At 42.9% G+C, this 23151-nt stretch overlaps 1 protein-coding gene across 2 annotated transcripts; it reads right to left on the bottom strand.

Moving 5' to 3' along the window:
• Positions 1-687: 687 nt before the first annotated feature.
• On the bottom strand, positions 688-22372 carry nim1ka (NIM1 serine/threonine protein kinase a). 2 transcript variants are annotated; one of them, XM_055920277.1, is made up of 8 exons: positions 22210-22372; positions 13057-13148; positions 9989-10051; positions 9538-9817; positions 9297-9409; positions 3310-3431; positions 3011-3157; positions 688-2821 (listed from the first exon to the last, which is right to left on the bottom strand). In XM_055920277.1, the coding sequence occupies exons 4-8, from the start codon at positions 9750-9752 to the stop codon at positions 2066-2068; spliced, it is 1353 nt and encodes a 450-aa protein (XP_055776252.1). In that variant the 5' UTR covers positions 9753-9817; positions 9989-10051; positions 13057-13148; positions 22210-22372; the 3' UTR covers positions 688-2065. The 2 variants fall into 2 exon arrangements, with proteins under 2 accessions (XP_055776252.1, XP_055776253.1); XM_055920278.1 differs by lacking the exon at positions 22210-22372 and having other exon boundaries at positions 13057-13537.
• Between the last annotated feature and the right edge of the window lie 779 nt (positions 22373-23151).

The raw sequence follows: 23151 nt of genomic DNA on the forward strand, positions 1-23151 counted from the left end.
ACCGCACAGCAATCGGTACCGGAGCACCAAGTCTAGGTCCAAAATGCTTCTTAACAGCTTCTACCCCCAAGCCATAAGACTCCTGAACAGCTAATCAAAGGGCTACCCAGATCCCTCTTTTACACTGCTGCTACTCTCTGTTTATAATCTATGCATAGTCACTTTAACTCTACCTACATGTACATATTACCTCATTACCTCGACTAACCGCCACCCCCTGTATATAGCCTCGCTTGTTTTTTACTGCAGCTGTTTAATTATTTGTTACTTTCATATATATATATATATTTTTTTAATTTTAATTTTATTATTAACTTCTTAAAGCATTGTTGGTTAAGGGCTTGTAAGTAAGCATTTCACTGTAAGGTCTACACCTGTTGTATTCAGCGCATGTGACAAATACAATTTGATTTGATACTGTACATTAGGCAAACGCATCATGCCCCCCTTCAGTTTCATCCACAGCTTAGAGTCGACATATCCCGATATAAGCCTGATGTGTAGGCTAGTTACTGTTTCTGAACTGTAAGTAAGACATTAGGCTTGTTTCTTCTTATTTCTTATCTTGTATTCTTACAGTCACCATTTATTGTCCATAATATAAACCCATTAACCCTAGATGAGAAAAATACATTTTGTAATGAACATTGACATGTGAAGTTTATCGAAACATTACAGGACAACACAGTATTTCAGCATTTTATTTCATATTTTGAAAATATATATTGGGCAGTAATATGGCATCATAACAATTGAAAATCAAATTATTGGCGACGACAGGTAAGGTGTACAAATAACTGTCAACCCAACCAGGCCAATAAGGCCAATGTGTTCCTTTCAACCAGTTACCTGCTGATATCTAGCCTGGTCCCAGATCTGTTTGTGCTCTTGCCAACTCCAGTGCTTATTGTCAAAGCCAAACACGTTTTGCATGACAATGAGTGACAAGGAGTTAGCATGATAGCGCAAAAACAGACTGGCTCTCAGTCTAAGAGATATAATCAGACATCCCAAACCTCTCCTCGAGTACCCCCAGCCAGCCCAGTTATTTTATGTATTCCAGAACTAGCACTGCTGATTCAACTAATGAAGGGCTTGATGATTAGGTAACCATTTCAATCAGCTATGCTCGTTTTGAAATACATCAAAGAAGTGGACTGGCTGGGGGTACTCAAGGAGAAGTTTGGGAAGTACTGTGATAGGATATCATATGCAAAATGAATAAAAATGACATGCATTTATGAAATAGGAGATGAAAATGTCTAGAATCATGATGTCATGTAACTGGAAAGAAAAAACTAATGTCTGTCAAAAACAGTGCAATGAAACATTCGAGACATAATCACCTCCTGATTTCTATTTCAAATCATCACATTCTTCATTCTCATTAGCCTGGATGCTTGACTCTTTCTGCATTCCACAATGCTACATCTGGTTTTACCAAGCCTCAGCCGCTTCAGAATCATGATGTCATGTAACTGGAAAGAAAAAACTAATGTCTGTCAAAAACAGTGCAATAAAACATTCGAGACATAATCACCTCCTGATTTCTATTTCAAATCATCACATTCTTCCTTCTCATTAGCCTGGATGCTTGACTCTTTCTGCATTCCACAATGCTACATCTGGTTTTACCAAGCCTCAGTCGCTTCAGGTTGTGATTGTAACATCAGAGTTGTAGGACTTATTGCTGCATGAGGTCATATGAATATACGTACGCGTTAACAGTATGTCACTTTGGAGAAAAGCGTCTGCTGGATGACAGTATGTACAATTTTTGCCTTGTCTGGTAAGATAAAGTCGAAAAAGACAGGCACCCAGGCTAAAGTATATTCTCACAGAGACTGATTTAAAAATAAGAAAAATCCTAACGTCAATCCCAACTTTAGGATTTTTCCCCCGTTTTTCTTATCTGCGGTGAACATTTTGTTGATAAACATTCTAGACAGAAGTTGCACTGATTTAAAATTCCCCACCTCATTCCTCATTCACAGTCACATAAATGTTTACTTTATTGACAAAAAAACTACAACAAAAGTTAAACTATAGGAGCAAAGGCTTTTCGTCACAGAATCACACAGAGCTTGGAGGTGTGCCGTAAGCTGTGGTACGCCTTTAGCCGGTCCTTTTTACTCACGCTGGACCCGACCACATGTGTAACCACAGGCATGCTCTCCACCGCCCGCCTCTTGTGCGCACGGTGCAACAGAATCCTATAAATGCCCGTAACAGAACTCCTACAGTCCTTCCCCTGATTATTTAAGATATGCTCCGGGGTGATCCCTAGTATCTCCAGCGCCTCCCTCACCTCCGCCTCATCCTCCTCCAACTCTGAAGGCGTGCTCTCGGCCAGATAGGACGGGTCCAGTTTAAAAGGCTCCATGGCCCGGGGGAAGTCTATAGGCAGCAGCCACTCACAGCCCATCATCTGCTCCACACTGCAGCGGTCTGAGGGCTGGGGCTGGAGGATGCCTCTGATCAGCCTCTGGCAGGGCTCCTGTACCCAGGAGGGCAGCACATAGGCCCCCTCTAGAATGCAGCGCTTCAGTTTGGCCACCGTGTCCGCCCTGAAGGGCATGGTTCCTGTCACCATGAAGAACAGCATGATGCCCAGGGCCCAGATGTCTACGAAGACGCCCAGGTAGTGTTCGTCCCTGAAGAGTTCAGGCGCGGCGTAGGGCGGGGAGCCGCAGAACGTGTTGAGGGTCTCGTCGCGGCGGCTCAGCGTGCTGAAGCCGAAGTCTCCCACCTTGACGCAGGTGCTGCACGTGTAGAACACGTTCTCTGCCTTCAGGTCACGGTGGATGATGCTGTTGTCATGCTGTGGGGTGGGTCAAAGATTTATCTGGTTAACATACCGATATGTACCTTAAATACATCTCATACTCTTTAAATTACATTCAACGTTGCGCAACGGAAAAGAAAAGAGACTGCATAATATTTAGTTGGGTGAGCTCTGATGATTACACTGAAAAGTGTATGTATGCAGGACTTCAGCCCTGGACCATACCATGTGTTTGACAGCCGAGAGGATCTGAGAGAAGACAATCTTGCTGTCAATGTCCGACAGTTTCCCCTCCATGCTAATCTTGGTGTAGAGCTCTCCTCCACCAGCATACTCCATCACCAGGTGTAACCGTGACAACGTCTCCACCACCTGTCACCCGGCAGGAAGGCAGAGAGAGTATGGTCAAGTTGTCTTCTGAAAAACTCTGTTTCAGTGCACTGCACTGATGATCTTAGCTTCTGACCAGGCTTTGTGTAACTCATTCCTTATCAACAGTGTGTGTGTGTGTGTGTCCGTCCGACCTCGTAGAGACGTATGATGTTGGGGTGGTGTAGTCTCTCCATGCTGGAGATCTCTCTGGACAGTAGCCTCTGGGTCTTCTGGTCCAGCTTGGTCTTATCCAGGATCTTAATGGCCACCTTGTCTGAAGGAGAACAGACAGAGGGACATGTTCATTAAACATAGAAGTTAGTACCAAAAAGAAGAGGTTGAGAGAAGGAGTAAGGCTATTTAAGCTTTTGGTGTTTTATTCTCTATTGAAAAGACTGTGCAATACTTTGTCGATGTCAACACACACTTCATTAGCATATCTGTATGCATAAGCAAGTTATGTGGCCGATGAAACGGGTGTATTCTACATTCTATTCCAAGCTAGGTGGCTTTCTCAAGTATGATGTCATAATTAGGACTGACATTCTTCATACTTTTCGGTTTCATTCTGTCACTATGATAATGGGATATTTATATTCAATATCAGTTGTGGAATGTGGTTCAATATTCCGGGAAATGCCCAGATCCTGATTTACACTTGTGGCAAAAGGATGTGCTTTACAGCGATCTAACCAAAGCGATTCAAAACGCATAGCTAGTTAGCCTATTCAAAGGCGAGTATCTGCAGATTTTTCTCAAAGTAGCTTGCTTGTTCTGCAGCATTGGCCATCAGTGTGTTCTTGGTGCTAGCTTCCTTTACTGCAGGAATCAGGAGAACCAGCAGGAGGAGCTAGAGGAGGAGGAGTTGACTGAATATGAGCCAGTCAATGTTGTGGATGTAAGTCCTGAGATGAGGCACGGGAGGAGCTGGATAATGTTGACTTTAACTTTGTGGAACAACTGACCATTGAAAACCTCAAGGACAGCTATCTGAGGTCTGGGGTTCAGCTCATTCCGTTGTCCCCCAGCCTTCTCCTTTACCTCCATGGCTATAATTGAATGAACAGGATTACATACAACACTCCGCATGGTGCCTGGCAACACAGAAAACAAATCGCAAACTTCCTAACTAAATGTAACACTGCTGGGCATCTCCACCCATTATCTGGGGGTGCACCAGAGCAAGCAGCTAAAGCCTATGACTGTCTCTGGGACCAAATCCCATAATGTAGCTTTAAAAAGAGCTGTAGAAGCCTAGACAAATCTGCAAACAGTTAGATACAGGCTTATGTTATTGCTTTCTTGTATGCTATTGTATATTGTCAATTTTCTCTGAGGCAACTAACTAATTTTTTAGAGAGCTTGATTTTCATGGAAACCCATTTTCTTGATTATAGCCTATTCTAAAACAATCAATTATAAGTATTACTCATTTCAACAAGAACATTACTTTCTTGAAAAGTCGTACAGTATTCGACTATTGATGAGACGACAGGAGAGAGCAGAAATAACCAAACGGAAATTATGATCACACATACTGCGTAGGTTGTAGAGAACAAAAAGAACATGAATACATCCAATTGAACCCATTTAGGAGAGGGGTGAAGCTGGTTCAGATTTGGCTTTGGGGAGTAGAAGCTCCTCAGAGGAGGAAAGGGAGGACCATCCTCCTCAGTGAATTTAATAAAATTAAAAAGTGAAACAATAAAAAAGTTATCCTTTTTAGAAAAAGACTATACTAAATATACTATATTTACAAAAGTATGAGGACACCCCTTCAAATTAGTGGATTCGGCTAATTCAGCCACACCCGTTGCTGCCTGGTGTATAAAATTGAGCACACAGCCATGCAATCTCCATAGACACACATTGGCAGTAGAATGGCCTTACTGAAGTGCTCAGTGACTTTCAACGTGGCACCGTCATAGGATGCCACCTTTCCAACAAGTCAGTTCGTCAAATTTCTGCCCTACTAGAGCTGCCTCGGTCAACTGTAAGTGCTGCTATTGTGAAGTGGAAAGTTTTTTATATTTGTATTTTTATTTCACCTTTATTTAACCAGGTAAACTAGTTGAGAACAAGTTCTCAATTACAACTGCGACCTGACCAAGATAAAGCAAAGCAGTGCGACACAAACAACAACACAGAGTTACACAAGGAATAAACAAACATACAGTCAAAAATATAATATAAAAAGTTTATATACAGTGTGTGCAAATGAGGTAGGATAAGGAAGGTAAGGCAATAAATGTCCATAGTGGCAAAATAATTACATTATAGCAAATAAACACTGGAGTGATAGATGTGCAGAAGTTGAGTGTGCAAGTAGAGATACTGGGGTGCAAAGGAGCAAAATTAATAAAATAAATAACAATATGGGGATGAGGTAGTAGGATGGGCTATGCACAGGTGCAGTGATCTGTGAGCTGCTCTGACAGCTTGTGCTTAAAGTTAGTGAGGGAGATAGGAGTGTCCATCTTCAGTGATTTTTGCAGTTCGTTCCAGTCATTGGCAGCAGAGAACTGGAAGGAAAGGCGGCCAAATGAGTAATTGGCTTTGGGGGTGACCAGTGAAATATACCTGCTGGAGCGCCTGCTACAGGTGGGTGCTGCTATGGTGACCAGTGAGCTGAGATAAGGCGGGGCTTTACCTAGCAAATACTTATAGGTGACCTGGAGCCAGTGGGTTTGGCGACGAATATGAAGTGAGGGCTAGCCAACAAGGGTCTAGAGTGTCTCCCCCTTTGAAGAGGGGGATGACCGTGGCAGCGTTCCAATCTTTAGGGATCTCAGACGATACAAAATAGAGGTTGAACAGGCTGGTAATAGGTGTTGCAACAATTGCGGCAGATCATTTTAGAAAGAGAGGCTTCAGATTGTCTAGCACAGCTGATTTGTAGGGGTCCAGATTTTGCAGCTCTTTCAGAACATCAGCTATCTGGATTTGGGTGAAGGAGAAATGGGGGAGGCTTGGGCGAGTTGCTGTAGGGAGTGCAGGGCTGTTGACCGGGGTAGGGATAGCCAGGTGGAAAGCATGGCCAGCCATAGAGAAATGCTTTTTGAAATTCTCAATTATCGTGGATTTATCGGTGGTGACAGTGTTTCGTAGCCTCAGTGCAGTGGGCAGCTGGGAGGTGGTGCTCTTATTCTCCATGAACTTTACAGTGTCCCAGAACTTTTTGGCTATTCGATGCTAATGCAGTACGCCACAGGATGTTTTTGTGTTGGTCAAGGGCAGTCAGGTCTGGAGTGAAACAAGGGCTATATCTGTTCCTGGTTCTACATTTTTTGAATGGGGCATGCTTATTTAAGATGGTGAGGAAAGCACTTTTAAAGAATAACCAGGTATCCTCTACTGACGGAATGAGGTCAATATCCTTCCATGATACCCGGGCCAGGTCGATTAGAAAGGCCTGTTCGCTGAAGTGTTTTAGGGAGCGTTTGACAGTGATGAGGGGTGGTCGTTTGACCGCAGACCCATTATGGACGCAGGCAATGAGGCAGTGATCGCTGAGATCCTGGTTGAAGACAGCAGATGTGTATTTGGAGGGCAGGTTGGTTAGGATGATATCTAGGAGGGTGCCCGTGTTTACGGATTCGGGGTTGTACATGGTAGGTTCATTGATAATTTGTGTGAGATTGAGGGCAGCAAGCTTAGGTTGTAGGATGGCCGGGGGGTTAAGCATGTCCCAGTTTAGGTCACCTAACAGCACGAGCTCTGAAGATAGATGGGGGGCAATCAATTCACATATGGTGTCCAGGGCAAAGCTGGGAGCAGAAGGTGGTCTATAGCAAGCGGCAACGGTGAGAGACTTGTTTCTGGAAAGGTGGATTTGAAAAAATAGAAGCTCAAATTGTTTGGGCACAGACGTCAAGGAGCAACTACGGCTCAGCCGCGAAGTTGTAGGCCACACAAGCTCATAGAACGGGACTGCCGAGTGCTGAAGCACGTAGCGTGTACAAATCTAATCTTCCATAGACTTACACAGTAATCATGACAACTTCCGAAGGACGTCCATCAACCTATCAGAGCTCTTGCATAATGAACTGACATGTTGTTGACCCAATCAAAGGATCAGAGAATTAATCTAGTACTGAAAGTATAAGCTAGCTAGCACTGCAGTGTATAAAAAGTGGTGTGAAGTTGACTATAAGAGAGAGAAAGACAATAGTTGAACAGTTCTGAACAAATGAATTCCTTAAAAATGAAGGACAAGCTGTTTTGCCCTACTAACACACCAAGGGGTCCCTAGCAACAGTGCTTCTCTCTCCTCCCTCTCCTCATCATCTCTCCTCTCCTCTCTCTCTCTCTCTCTCTCCTCTCCTCTCTTCTGTCTCTCTCTCTCTCTCTCTCTCTCTCTCTCTCTTCTCTCTCTCTCACTCTCTCCTCTCTCTCCTCTCTGTCTCTCTCTCTCTCTCTCTCTCTCTCTCTCTCTCTCTCTCTCTCTCTCTCTCTCTCTCTCTCTCTCTCTCTCTCTCTCTCTCTCTCTCTCTCTCTCTCTCTCTCTCTCTCTCTCTCTCTCTCTTTTCTAATTTCTCACTTTCACTTACCTGGCTAGCGAATGCAGCTAGCTAGTTTAACCGACTCAAACACCTGGCTCAAACAGAAAGGGATGCTATGTTAGCTAGCTGGCTATGGCTTTCCAACATTGGAACTCTTCCAAGTCAAGGTAAGCTTTTGCTTTATCTGCCGGCACTGTACTGCATGATTGTAGCAGGTTTATTAACATGTTAGTTCTAGTAGCTAGCTATGTTGACTATGACGTTAGCTAATATGATGACAATGATGTAGGCTGTGTGTGTAGTGGTTAGCGATTATGGTATGAAGGTTTGGCTTGGAAAGGTTTTGTCGCCTGGTCACAAGCACTGAAGTCCACAAGCGAAGGGAAAAGTTGAGAGGAGGAAAGCGAGTAGATGCAAGAAGAAATTACACAATGAGCAAACATACTATTTGTATGTGGCTTCTATGAAAGTGAACTGTGTTTGCGGTGATCAAATCTGTTGATTAACTTTTCTTAAACAGAAGCAAACAGAACAAAACGGGGATAACATACCTGCATTTGTCCAATAGAAACTCTTGTTTGCAACTGTTGGACTAATGACTACACCCTAGGTCAGCTAGATACACGCAAGAGTGTCCAAGGCGGTATTGAATGTGTCCCTGTCCGTCTTTGATTACTTGATTACACTAATTTGTCACTTGACCTGTGCACCTACGTTGTAAACTTTAATTCATAGGCTAGGATGTAGCAACCTCCTGATGGGTTCAAAGAAAATGTGAATATCATGTAGTAGCCTAAACCTATCAATGTTACATTGAGCTGGGTGAATGGATTATGAATGACAGTCATCCAATATGCTGTAATATAAATAAGGCCATGCTCATCGTAAACAGCTCTGACCACCCTGACCTCACCTGTAGCACCCATACTTGATATCAATAGCATAAATGAATTCATAATATAAAGGAATAAAACAAAGATCTTGGCTAATAGGGTATGGAAAAGTCCCTAAGCGGCGTGATGGTGCTGAGATATCTAATTGTGCTTTGACATGCATAATTAATTAAGACTGGTATTAGTCTCTCTTTCTGCTCTGCCACAGCTTTCAGTGACAGCCTTTAAAAATGCCCCGGAGCTCATTTTGCTTTTTGTCGTACTAAGCAAGCGATACCACGCACGCACACTCACTCACACTACATACAGTCTTTGATGAAGCATGCAGCAATTCCAGCCGTCGCTAGGGAAACACGAGATCTCTAATCAATCCATCTTTTCAAGGGCAGCAGACAAGCTGTCCCTCTGTGGCTGATTCAGACCACAGGCCCAAACCACTGGCTCATTAGCAAACCGCTATCTAAGGATACGTATTATTAGCTCATTGATGAAAACAGGTCATCACGGTGGTTTGCGACTTTGCTGGAGCAGAGAAGCTGGGATTTTCCGAGAACTATTCGACTCAAGCCAGCATATTTAGTGAAGATTGGCCAGGCCTAAATATCTTCTCACTTTTACTGGTCAATGAATTGAATCATTTTGAAAGATTCAAAGGTTTGGTGAGCATCTACAGTACAGCAGGGCTGTGTCTGTTATGTTAAACATCCGTTCATGTGTTTGCTGCTTGGCAGGGGTCTTCCTTACCGTTGGTGAGGGCGTGGATCCCCAGCTTGACATGGGAGAAGTTTCCACAGCCGATCTCCCCGCGGACCTTGTAGAAGCCGATACGTCGGCCCACTGTGAGCTCACGGACCACCCTGTCAGTAGGGTTACCAGAGGGGTTGCCAAATAATCATCATTAACAAATGATCCAGAAAAACAATACATGATAATGAATTTTCTTTCTCGTTGTGTTCTAAGAGAGCGTTGGGCGTCCTGGTTCTACCTGTCGTCCTGGCACATGTCGAGGTTCAGCCTCTCCAGGGGGGTGAGTTGGCGGGCAGGGACCCCCTCATCATCTGTAGCGATGTCCGAGCTGTCCTGACGGCTCCAGCGGGCATATCTCCTGTCCTGACCGCCTGTTCTCCCAGCCCCAGAGCCCCTGGAACTCCCCACCGTAGCCCCAGCAGAGCCTACCCCAGAGGGGTACACGGCCGTCATCCTACCCAGGATGCCTAGGATGGGGGTAGCTCATGGCTGGAGGGGGTTCTGATGCAAGGCACCACCTGTGGGTGAACACACCGAACAGAACGTTATCATGAGGGAAATACCCAGAGCCCTGTTCAATCCAGCCTATAAAACCCATTTTCTGGGCTGCAAAAACACACACTTCCTTTATTTTATTCATGATCTCAACAAAACCATACTAAAAGCGAAGAGCAAAGTGTGAATCTCACCTTTATACATAGGGTCCATGTAGAGAACTTTTCTGTTCACCGAATGTCCAGACGACCGCAGATCTAAGCCAGAGAGACAAAACAGAGGCTACTATTCTATTCCTCAAGTGCGTCTCTCCAGACCTTCGATGGACTGCCGTTTGAACACTCCCTTAACCAAGGCGGTTGATGACAGTTTCTGACCCATAGCTCAAGGAAGTTAACCCCAGACCGTTTGTAAGCCCAACTTGTTGCTCTAGATCATTCTTTGAAACAGAGGATGGATTAGAGTGAACAACATTTCACCTCAGTCCACTGGCTCGCTCATTAGTGCAGCTGCGTTTTAATTGGCTCTTTGATTCCCTGAGATATAAATAACCCACGGGTGGTGGAGGAGGGGGGAGGGAGGAAAGGAATATGGCTGAACGTTAAGGTGCTGCCATGGGTTACTTCCTTAAACGCCCCACAAAGTTGTCCATCTCTTGGGGCGGCAGGTAGCCTAGTGGTCAGAGCGTTTGGTCAATAACCGAAAGGTTGTTGGATTGAATCCCTCAGCTGACAAGGTAAAAATTGGTTGTTCTGCCCCTGAACAAGGCAGTTAACCCACTGCTCCCTGGTAGGCTGTCATTGTAAATAAGATGTTGTTGTTAATTAACTGACTTGCCTAGTTAAATAAAGATACAAAATTTAAATTGGAACACTCTCTCGTCTCTTCTCTCTAAAACGCTGGTGCAGGGATTAATGAAGACAGTCGCTACATCTTTTAATCCCGGCTTTATTCATTGTGTGTGTGAGCATGTGTGTGTGTGTGAGGGTAGTATACAGAATACGTGTACATACTTGTGGACAAGTGTTAATGTATGTCTGCTTACCTGTGTGAACACTCAAACACACTCACAAACTGATTAGAACATATTTTGTTTTCAGGAGATGATTAGGTGACAAGTGTGTGTGTGTGTGTGTATGTGCAGGCACATTTGTGCACGTGTGTCTGTGCTAGTTCATTCACACGTGTGTATCTGTACGTGTGTGTGATTAGGTGATAACTACTTGTTCTGAAAGCTCTAACAATGTCCCTGGAGTAGAGGCAGAGGTGGCTTTACACTCATTAATGTGTTTATTATGGATGGTAAGGGAAACAAGCTTTTCTAACCTTGCACTAACTCACTTAGCACCACTGTCATGTGTCATGGCCAAGGGTCTAACCTATGCTCATAGGGCCAGTTTACCGGACACAGATTAGCCTTCACAATTAAGAACTTTTAATTGAGATTCTCCATTGATAATGCTTTTTTAGTCCAAGACTAGGCCTAAACTGTGTCTGGGAAATGCCAAACAGATTATAGGGCCTACTTTGTGATTATTAAGAATGAATCACAACGCACTCTTCTGCTGATGCATGCTATGACACTAACAGACAGAGAGAGAGCGAGAGAGAGAGAGAGAGAGAGGAGTAAAGAGGGTTTGAATCTTTGAAGGTGAGCACACTTGAGTTCATCTGTCTGAGAACCCTCACACACTATAATAACCTGTAATGCAGCTCTCCATCATAGCAAAGGGTTAGGTCCTTTATCCTCAGCCCAAACACCAGACATAGTACTGTTCTCACACAACCACACTGCTCTCTAATACTACACCGATGTATCTCAGACATGACCGGCCAATAGCCATACACCATCACCGACAGACAAACGTCAACAGAGGGACACCTGTGTACGCATTTGCTATCTACATTTGCTTTTCCAGAATATACAACTATAGTACATTTCTACAAATACCAATTGATCGATTCCGCAGCAATTACCAATCTAAATGTACATAATTATGATCTTATATAAACACCTCATTAAGACACATGATATCTCAAAACAGAATATCACTTGTCTTGTCAGGAGCTCCCCTATTCAATGTCTATTAAGGGGAAGCAGTGGAGGTGGAGCATAGCAAATCAAAGAGATTCCCCTTTGTGACCTCTCCCATCTGTCCAGCCTTCAAACACCTTTCTGCCTTCCTGTGTCTCTCGAGCATGAATATCTAACGATTGATCTGAGGCCGACTAAAAGGACTCGCCAAGAGAGAAGAGGGCTCCGCTTTTACGGCACAAAGCGAACACTGCTCTGCAAAGTATAATTATGCTAAAACAAGCATTTCACTGCACCTGCTATAACATCTGCTAAACTGAGCACGCGACCAATAAACTTTGATTTGATATTAGCCATTTATGTGAGCGTGCACACACACACACACACACACACACACACACACACACACACACACACACACACACACACACACACACACACACACACACACACACACACACACACACACAGGAAAGGTGTTGTTTATGAATTGTAATTGGCAGCTGATACACCTGAGTGTACAGAGTACCTAAAAGGTGACCTCAGTAAATCGATGGGCTCCCGAGAGGCGCAGTGGTCTAAGGCACTGGAACTCAGTGCAAGAGGCGTCACCCTGGTTCGAATTCAGGCTGTCCCATAGGGCGGCGCACAATTGGCCCAGTGTCGTCCAGGTTTGGCCGGGGTAAGCCGTCATTGTAAATAAGAATAATTTGTTCTTAACTGACTTGCCTAGTTAAATAAAAGGTTAAATCAAATGGGAAATGTTTGTGTTTAGTGTCAGGTTGACAACTCCACTTGGTTGCTTGGCAATGGACAGTGAGCATATTTGTGTGCATCTCTATCCTGGATTAGGTATTAACTGGTGAATGTGAAGAGAGAGCAGGGCACTGTGTTCACAATTACACATTGCTTCATTGAGTTTAAATCACACACACCACAGGAGGTTGGTGGCACCTTAATTGGGGAGGATGGGCTTGTGGTAATGGCTGGAGCGGAACAGGTGGAATGGTATCAAATACATCAAACACATGGTTAGATGCCATTCCATTTGCTCCTTTCCAGCCATTACTATGAGCCGTCCTCCCCTCAGCAGCCTACATTGACACATACATACATACACACTAGCTAAATGACGCTACCTTTCTGTAAGGTGTAACATCAAATTATAAATTAGAGCTACATGGTAAAAATACTTATTCACGAGCCTGTAAAAGAGATTCAACTCACCGGTCAAATAGCAGCAGACAGTGGCTAAGGATCCATTAGGATGGTTGGTGGTGGAGGGCTGGTCCAAGCTCTGGTGATCCTCTTCGTTTACTCTGCAATAACAATGGCGAAAACTATAATCGAAGAATCCATCCACAACACGTAACGTAGATCTGCAGTGCACTCCACTCTCCCTACATGTAGGCTACCAGTTGTATGAGAGGATGTATTTCCCTTGAGAGAGGCACTGGTACTGCAGCTCACAACACCAGGTAGCTATGGGGAAATGCTTTCTACGAAAGGGATCCTCCTCTTCCTTTCACTAAAACTCTCTCTCACTGTCTCGCTCTCACTCTCACTGTCTCTCTCTCTCTCACTCTCACTGTCTCTCTCTTTCTCTCTCTCTGAATTCTCTCTCTTAGTCTTAGTCTGCTTGTGTGTGTCTGTAATTTTCTCTCTCTTTTACACACACACACACACACACACACACACACACACACACACACACACACACACACACACACACACACACACACACACACACACACACACACACACACACACACACACACACACACACACACACACACAGGGAGGGAGGGAGCGAGAGAGCGCTCTGGCCACACAAAGCTCCCCTGTGTGATAATTGAGATGTGTGGTTGTGGAGAATAAAGAGCTGAGCGGTGAAAGGACAGGGACAATAGCGGCTGTGGGCCTTAGTAACAGAGAGACAGGCCTCTCTAGAATCTGTGGGACAAACATTTCACATTTCCAAAAAGGACTGACCCAAATCTCCCCACTGCTATAACCCCTCTTGTGCATGTACACGCACACGCACACGCACACACACACACACACACACACACACACACACACACACACACACACACACACACACACACACACACACACACACACACACACACATACACACACACACAGGGGCAGACTGGGACCAGAAATGGGCTCTGGCATTTCCCACACACTGGCCTATTTCATTCTTTGAGATAATAATAATTTTGCGAGAGAAAAAAAACAAGTGAGACAGGCACACTGAGCTAACAATGGACCAGCCCATCTGGCACTTGCCCGAAACGCCAGACCGCCCCTGCACACACACCACACACACACAATGTTCTAATGCCCACCCCCTTGCTCTGAGTCATGGAGCCCCACCCAAAGAAACATAATCTGGGCATTTCTACAGGCCTGGTTAGGTATGAGGCATGGGCTGCTTTAAAAGCACACATGGGATGTGATCAGTGCTGTTTTTACAGCTTGGCAACAAACCATCACATACCCTTTGTTAATAGGTCTTGTAAAAGTGGCCAAGTAAAGACAAATAGCCTATACCTGGTATACATAGTCAGAAACTACAGTAAATGGTAATAATGTGTTTACATAACAATTAGAGGTCGACCGATTAATCGGAATGGCCGATCGGATATCGGTATTTTCGGACACCGATTTGGCCAATGTTTTTTTTTTTTTTTTACACGTTTATTTAACTAGGCAAGTCAGTTAAGAACACATTCTTATTATCAATGATGGCCTAGGAACGGTGGGTTAACTGCCTTGTTCAGGGGCAGAACGACAGATCTTTACCTTGTCAGCTCGTGGATTTGTTTTTGCAACCTTCCGGTTACTAGTCCAACGATCTAAACACCTGCCTTACATTGCACTCCACGAGGAGCCTGCATGGCAGGCTGACTACCTGTTACGTGAGGGCAGCAAGAAACCAAGGTAAGTTGCTAGCTAGCATTAAACTTATAAAAAACAATTAATCTTCACATAATTACTAGTTAACTACACATGATTGATGATATTACTAGTTTATCTAGCGCGTCCTGCGTTGCATATAATCGATGCTGTGCCTGTTCATTTCTCATCGAATCACAGCCTACTTCGCCAAACGGGTGATGATTTAGCACTGTCGTTGCACCAAACCTAACCATAAATATCAATGCCTTTCTTTAAAATCAATACACAAGTATATATTTTTAAACCTGCATATTTAGTTCATATTGCCTGCTAACATGAATTTCTTATGATTAGGGAAATTGTGTCACTTCTCTTGCGTTCCTTGCAAGCAGTCAGGGTATTTGCAGCAGTTTGGGCCGCCTGGCTCGTTGCGAACTGTGTGAAGTCCATTTATTCCTAACAAAGACCGTAATTAATTTGCCAGAATTGTACATAATTATGACATAACATTGAAGGTTGTACAATGTAACAGCAATATTTAGACTTAGGGATGCCACCTGTTAGATAAAATACGTAACGGTTCCGTATTTCACTGAAAGAATAAACGTTTTGTTTTCTAAATTATATGGTCAAATCCGGAAACTGTTAAAACCTCTAACGAGTCACAAATCCGGATCCGGGATCCCCCCCATCAAAAAAGCTGACTAGCATAGCCTAGCCTAAAGCCACAGGGATATCATGTAATAAAATGTTCATGAAATCACAAGTCCAAGACACCAAATGAAAGATACACATCTTGTGAATCCAGCCATCATTTCTGATTTTTAAAATGTTTTACAGGGAAGACACAATATGTATTTCTATTAGCTAACCACCATAGCAAAAGACAACTTTTTTTCCCACCATTTTTTTCCTGCATAGGTAGCTATCACAAATTCAACAAAATAAAGATATAAATAGTCACTAACCAAGAAACAACTTCATCAGATGACAGTCTGATAACATATTTATTGTATAGCATATGTTTTGTTTGAAAAATGTGAATATTTCAGGTATAAATCATAGTTTTACATTGCAGCCACCATCACAACTCTCACCAAAGCAACTAGAATAACTACAGAGAGCAACGTGAATTACCTAAATACTCATCATAAAACATTTATGAAAAATACACAGCGTACAGCAAATGAAAGTCAAAGATCTTGTGAATCCAGCCAATATTTCAGATTCTTTAAGTGTTTTACAGCGAAAACACAATTTAGCATTATATTAGCTTACTACAATAGCCAACCACACAGCAGCATTGATTCATGCACGTTAGCGATAGCGAATAAACCAGCAAAAGATATTAATTTTTTCACTAACCTTCTCAAAACTTCATCAGATGACAGTCCTATAACATCATATTACACAATACATATATTGTTTGTTCTAAAATGTGCATATTTAGCAGCACAAATCGTGGTTATACAATGAGAATAGTAGCCAAGCTGCCAACAAAATGTCGGGAGAAATCTTGGGAGAGGCACCTAATCTAATCAATAACTAATCATAAACTTGACTAAAAAATACAGGTTGGACAGCAAATGAAAGATACATTAGTTCTTAATGCAACCGCTGTGTTAGATTTTTAAAATTAACGTTACTACGACATACAGCGTGTGCTAAAGCGAGACCGCACCGAAATTAATGGCGGAATAATAGTTTTACATTTTTCAACAGAACAACGAATTAACATCATAAATAGTTCTTACTTTTTGATGAGCTTCCATCAGAATCTTGTGCAAGTGGTCCTTTGTCCAGAATCATCGTTGCTCGGTTGTAGATTGCCGTCTTCAACTTAGGAATTAGCAGTAAACATTAGCTATGTGGCCCAGACGTGCCCAACTCTTCATAACGCAGCACAAAGAAATATCAGAAAATCGCAATATACTGATATAAACTGATATAACTCGGTTTAAAATAACTACATTATGATGTCTTTAACACCTATATCGAATAAAATCAGAGCCGGATATATCTAAGGCCTATAACGAGAGCTTTTCAGAATGCCATCCTGAGGTCCTCCTTTGCGCCATGACGAACGTTGAAAAGAGTGCACCTCCGGTTCCATGAGCCTTTATATGGCCTCAGATCTGCCTAGCAATACCATTCCAATTCGCACTGCTTACTGACATCTAGGGGAAATCGTATGCGGTGCATGTCGACTCATAGATAACATGCAATTTAATAAACTGACCCTAGAACAGAGCATCGATTTCAGATTTCTCACTTCCTGACAGGAAGTTAGCTGCAACTTGAGTTCTGTTTTACTCACAGATATAATTCAAACGGTTTTAGAAACTAGAGAGTGTTTTCTATCCAATAGTAATAATAATATGCATATTGTTCGAGCAAGAATTGAGTACGAGGCAGTTTAATTTGGGAACTAATTTTTAAAGTCGAAATGGCGCCCCCCTATTGACAAGAATTTGACCAAAGGCTCATATTTCTGTGTGTTATTGTGTTATAATTAAGTCTATGATTTGATATTTGATAGAGCAGTCTGACTGAGCGATGGTAGGCAGCAGCAGGCTCGTACGCATTCATTCAAACAGCCCTTGTGCGTTTGCCAGCAGCTCTTCGCAGCGCTTCAAGCATTGAGCTGTTTATGACTTCAAGCCTATCAACTCCCAATATTAGGCTGGTGTAACCGATGTGAAATGGCTAGCTAGTTAGCGGGGTGTGCACTAACAGTGTTTCGATCGGTGACGTCACTCGCTCTGAGACTTGGAGTAGTTGTTCCCCTTGCTCTGCAAGGGCCGCGGCTTTTGTGGAGCGATGGGTAACGATGCTTCGAGGGTGGCTGTTGTCGATGTGTTCCTGGTTCGAGCCCAGGTAGGGGCGAGGAGAGGGAAGGAAGCTATACTGTTACATTGGCAATACTAAAGTGCCTATAAGAACATCCAATAGTCAAAGGTATATGAAATACAAATGGTATAGAGAGAAATAGTCCTATAATAACTACAACCTAAAACTTCTTACCTGGAAATATTGAAGACTCGTTAAAAGGAACCACCAGCTTTCATATGTTCTCATGTTCTGAGCAAGGAACTTAAACGTTAGCTTTTTTACATGCCACATATTGCACTTTTACGTTCTTCTCCAACACTTTGTTTTTGCATTATTTAAACCAAATTGAACATGTTTCATTATTTATTTGAGGCTAAATTGATTTTATTGATGTATTATATTAAGTTCAAATAAGTGTTCATTCACTATTGTTGTAATTGTCATTATTACAAAAAAATATATGTTTTATTTAAATCGTCCGATTAATTGGTATCGGCTTTTTTTGGTCCTCCAATAATCGGTATTGGTATCGGCGTTGAAAAATCATAATCGGTCGACCTCTAATAACAAAAACCTCCTTATTACTTTTGTTATACTTGTCAAGGCTCAGGAGAAGACCCAGATGCAGACAGTTTCGAAGTAACAAAAGTTTATTACAAACACAGGGGGGCAGGCAAACGACAGGTCAGTAGTTCAGAGTCCAAAAGGTACAGAACGGCAGGCAGGCTCAGGGTCAGGGCAGGCAGAGGTCAGTAATCCAGGGTGGTGTGACAAGGTACAGACCGACAGGCAGGCTCAGGGCAGGCAGAAGGGTCAAAAAACAGGAAAGCTAGAAAACAGGAACTAGAGACAGAAAGGAGCATGGGAAAAAACGCTGGTAGGCTTGATGAAACAAAACGAACTGGCAACAGACAAACAGAGAACACAGGTATAAATACACTGGGGATAATGAGGAAGATGGGCGACACCTGGAGGGGGGTGGAGACAAGCACAAAGACAGGTGAACCAGATCAGGGTGTGACAATACTGGTACTACAAGGATGAAAGTTAGTCTCAGAAAGTGTCCATCACACAATAAGGTAAATGCCAGACTGTAAAAGTAAGCATTACTGACATATGAACATGGAGATATAATGCATTCGGAAAGTATTCAGACCCCTTGACTTTTTCCACATTTTGTTACATTACAGCCTTATTCTAAAATTGATTAAATTGTTTTTTTCCCCTCATCAATCTACGTACAATACCCCATAATGACAAAGCAAAAACTGGTTTATAGAAAGTTTTGCTAATTTATTAAATAAAAACTGAAATTTCACATTTACATAACTATTCATAACCTTTACTCAGTATATTGTTGAAGCACCTTTGGTAGCGATTACAGCCTCGAGTCTTCTTGGGTATGACGCTACAATCTTGGCACACCTGCATTTGGGGAGTTTCTCCCATTCTTCTATGCAGATCCTCTCAAGCCCTGTCAGGTTGGATGGAGAGCGTTGCTGCACAGCTATTTTCAGGTCTTTCCAGAGATGTTCGATTGGGTTCAAGTCCGGGCTCTGGCTGGGCCACTCAAGGACATTCAGAGACTTGTCCCGAAGCCACTCTTGCGTTGTATTGGTTGCGTGAAAAAGGTTGTCGTCCTGTTGGAGGGGGACCTTCACCCCAGTCTGAGGTCCTGAGCATTCTGGAGCAGGTTTTCATCATGGATCTCAGTACGTTGCTCTGTTCATCTTTCCCTTGATTCTGACTAGTCTCCCAGTCCCTGCCGCTGAAAAACATCTACACAGCATGATGCTGCCACCACCATACTTCACAGTAGGGATGGTGCCAGGTTTCCTCCAGAAATGACGCTTGGCATTCAGGCCAAAGAGTTCAATCTTGGTTTCATCAGACCTGAGAATCTTGTTCCTCATGGTCTGAGAGTCCTTTATGTGCCGTTTAGCGAACTCCAAGCGGGCTGTCACGTGCCTGTTACTGAGGAGTGGCTTCCGTCTGGCGACTCTACCATAAAGGCTTGATTGGTTGTCCTTCTGGAAGGTTCTCCCATCTCCACAGAGGAACTCTGGAGCTCTGTCAGAGTGACCATCGGGTTCTTGGTTACCTCCTTGACCAAGGCCCTTCTCCCCCGATTGCTCAGTTTGGCTGGGCGGCCAGCTCTAGGAAGTGTCTTGGTGGTTCCAAACGTCTTCCATTTAAGAATGATGGAGGCCACTGTGTTCTTGGAGACCTTCAATGCTGCAGACAGTTTTTGGTACCCTTCCCCAGATCTGTGCCTCGACACAATCCTGTCTCGAAGCTCTACAGACAATTTCTTCGATCTCATGACCTGGTTTTTGCTCTGATATGCACTGTCAACTGTGGGACCTTATATAGACAGGTGTGTGCCTTTACAACTCATGTCCAATCAACTGAATTTACCACAGGTGGACTCCAATCAACTTTAGCAAAGGGTCTCATAACAAAGGACCTGAATAACGAATGTAAATAAGGTATCTGTTTTTTAAGTTTTTATAAATGATCAAAAAATTTTAAAAACCTGTTTCCGCTTTATCATTTAGGGGTATTGTGTGTAGATTGATGTGATAAAAAAAATATATATTTTAGAATAAGGCTGTAACGTAACAAAAGTGGAAATAGTAAAGGAGTCTGAATACTTTCCGAATGCACTGTATAGCCTTGGCCTAGTAATCACTCATGGGCCTCCCCACCCTAAGAATGACATTCTGTGAACACTAGGTAAAGAACAGACGCTTCAAACAAACCCAGCAGACTTGATTCGACCAATCATATAAAACGCCTTCAGAAGGGAGAGGAGTTTGATTACGTAGATAGCATCAGCAATTTGTCGGTGTAGGCAGAACAACAATTAGGCGAACGAGAGAGAAAGAGAGAGAGAGAGGTTAAGCTGATCAGAATAATAACTCGACTTCAATCAGTGAACCCATTGAGTGACCACTGCTCACCAAGATCAAGTAGAGCTGGAAACAGATCAAAGAGAATCTTCCTTTTGAGACTAGTTCTAAATAGATCTACCTTATATAGTACAAGGTAAGTGTTTTGTGCCCTGTTTGTGATGGGAGATAAAGGAAGCTGCATGAGGAGTGACTTCCAGGTCACACACACACACATACCCGGTGGTCTGATGAAGTTACCATGACACTGTACAGAGGGAGAGAGGTGTTTTCGCACTACTGTAAGCCCTCCGGGGAACACATGCACACCAGCTAAAATGATTGCTTGGACGAGGTATCACCAGTGACTCATTGATTGTACCAACTCACTGGGCAAGTGCTATCCTATCCATGCCACATCAACAGAAACACATAAGGTGTTAGGTAGAGAACAGTCCCAGGTCAGTGAGAACAGAGTGAATTATATGATATTCTACATTACATTTAGCCTACACCTGTTCTCTTCAACCTTATGGTCTCTACATCCTAATGAATCTCTTTGGGACATATTTTTCTTTGTGAGCAATAGGCAATGATCTACAAAATAGAAAAGAGACAAAGTGTTAAGAAGTTATGAGGTGCCTTGACCAGTGACAAGAGCCATTTCCGCTGCATTGTATCTCAATAATCTATGAACTTTCTTCTATTCTCTAATCTGAACACTTAAAAGCAGATTTTATCTTATGAAATCCGATTATTGTGTAATGTGCTCCGTGTGATGGAGCATCAAAGGCAAAGGAAACAGACATTATGTCTAACAGCCACACAACAGTTGCCTATAGGCTCCCCACATTTGAGTGTTTATAGAATTGTAATGAAAGTGGTCAGAATTATATTTTTAGCCCTCAGACCAAACCACTAAGCATTAGCTCAATGGGATAAGCGATTCTTGGATTTCTCAGACAACACAGGTTTGATAGCAGGTTAGTTGCGAATTCTGGTTCACATTACAGGGAAAATGGTATAAAGACCTCACAACTAATTTACCCTATCCATCCTGCGAAACTAGGCAGCTTTGACTCAGGTATTCGATGCATCATTCTTGACACATCACACAGAGAGAGAGAGAGAGAGAGAGAGAGAGAGAGAGAGAGTGATAGAGAGAGAGAGAGAGAGCGAGAGAGAGAGAGAGAGAGAGAGAGACACACACAGAGACACACCTGTGTGTGGTCTCCCTCCACATTGGTGCTTCAGTCTCTAAACATCTAAACTTTAATGCGCAGCTAATCCCCTTTATCTATAGCAGTGTATCTCAAGGCAATGCTATTACATGACTTCCGACTATAGTAGCCTATAACCAACCTCTGCCCATTTAATCTGTCCACGAGAGAGTACTGCCCACTATGCTACCCCTAGACGCTGCTCATATGATCGATCTCTTCAATTAATAATAGTCCAACAGTGTTCTTATTAGTTTCGGTGATGTTCACAACATGTCATGTACCTGGTCTGTTTCAACCACAGCCACAAGGTAGCCTAAACGTGACAATAAAACGACATCGAGGAAGTGTCAGCAAGAACAGAACATATTGACACAGGGTAGGCTGCAAGAACATTCAGGACGTCAGAAGCGGCGTCACCTACACATAAACATCATGAGAATGCAGCCATTCAGCAGAATATTGCTATTCATTTTGCTTGGCCAACCTGTCAGCTATGCACAACACGTGAAACACCCATGTCGCCTTACCTTTCTGTATTACATGCAGACGCCGATTCAAAAGGCAAAATTGCCGACAGAATTTATTTGAAGGATAATTATTTTACCCCTGTAGTTTTGACACTGATGGCTATTGCCACTTTGCTTCGCAACCACCCAGTTTGCGACAGAGGGAATCCCTTTGAGTGACAGTTTCTTTGACGAATTAGGTACGGCATGGTGTGTTACCTGCCTCTCTTTAGCCAATGCATAAACGCGTTTGATGGACTTGGCTGGAGTCCACGGGCATAGACAGAGGATTCGTTCAGCACCACCAAACTAGTCCTGTGTAATTCTTTCTGCGTGCGGTTCAATTGTCAGTTCAAACAGGAGGGGGAGCGGGCAAATCCCTGTCTTGTGCCACTTTCTTAAGCAATTTCATCAGATAATGTATTATTTGTGTACATTTTTGCTTTAGGACATTTATGTTATATTTTTATTAAACATATTATTTCAGCTGGAAAGTCAAAAGCTTCCGACGTTTTGAATATAAAAAGGCCATTCAAGATGGTCGAAAGTCTTTACAGCATCAACAGCCATTGTTGATAAATCTCTATCTTTTTTGTTGTATTGTACTAAACTGAAACATGTTCTTGTATTTGTTTTGTAAGTGTTTGACTTTAATAAACCCTGTTTGATATGTAGAAAGAAGAGGAAGGGAAGCGCTACTAAGGTACACAATAGTACATTTGGTAGACAGAAGGTGGTCTTTGGTAAAAGGGGTAAATAGGTCATCAAAAAGAAAGGAGGACCAAGGCACTCTTCATATAATTAATTAAAATGCATTTATTTGTATGGCATGTTCAATAGAAACAAAGTTTTTAAACATCGACGCGTTTCGGCTGCATAGCCTTCGTCAGGGAGCACAAAGAAATAATACAATGTCCTCTTTTGAACAGATTTTGAACAATTGGAAAAGCTGTTCAAAAAAGG

The sequence above is a fragment of the Salvelinus fontinalis genome, chromosome 4 (assembly GCF_029448725.1).
Source record: "Salvelinus fontinalis isolate EN_2023a chromosome 4, ASM2944872v1, whole genome shotgun sequence".
In the NCBI taxonomy this organism is placed as follows: Eukaryota; Metazoa; Chordata; class Actinopteri; order Salmoniformes; family Salmonidae; genus Salvelinus; species Salvelinus fontinalis.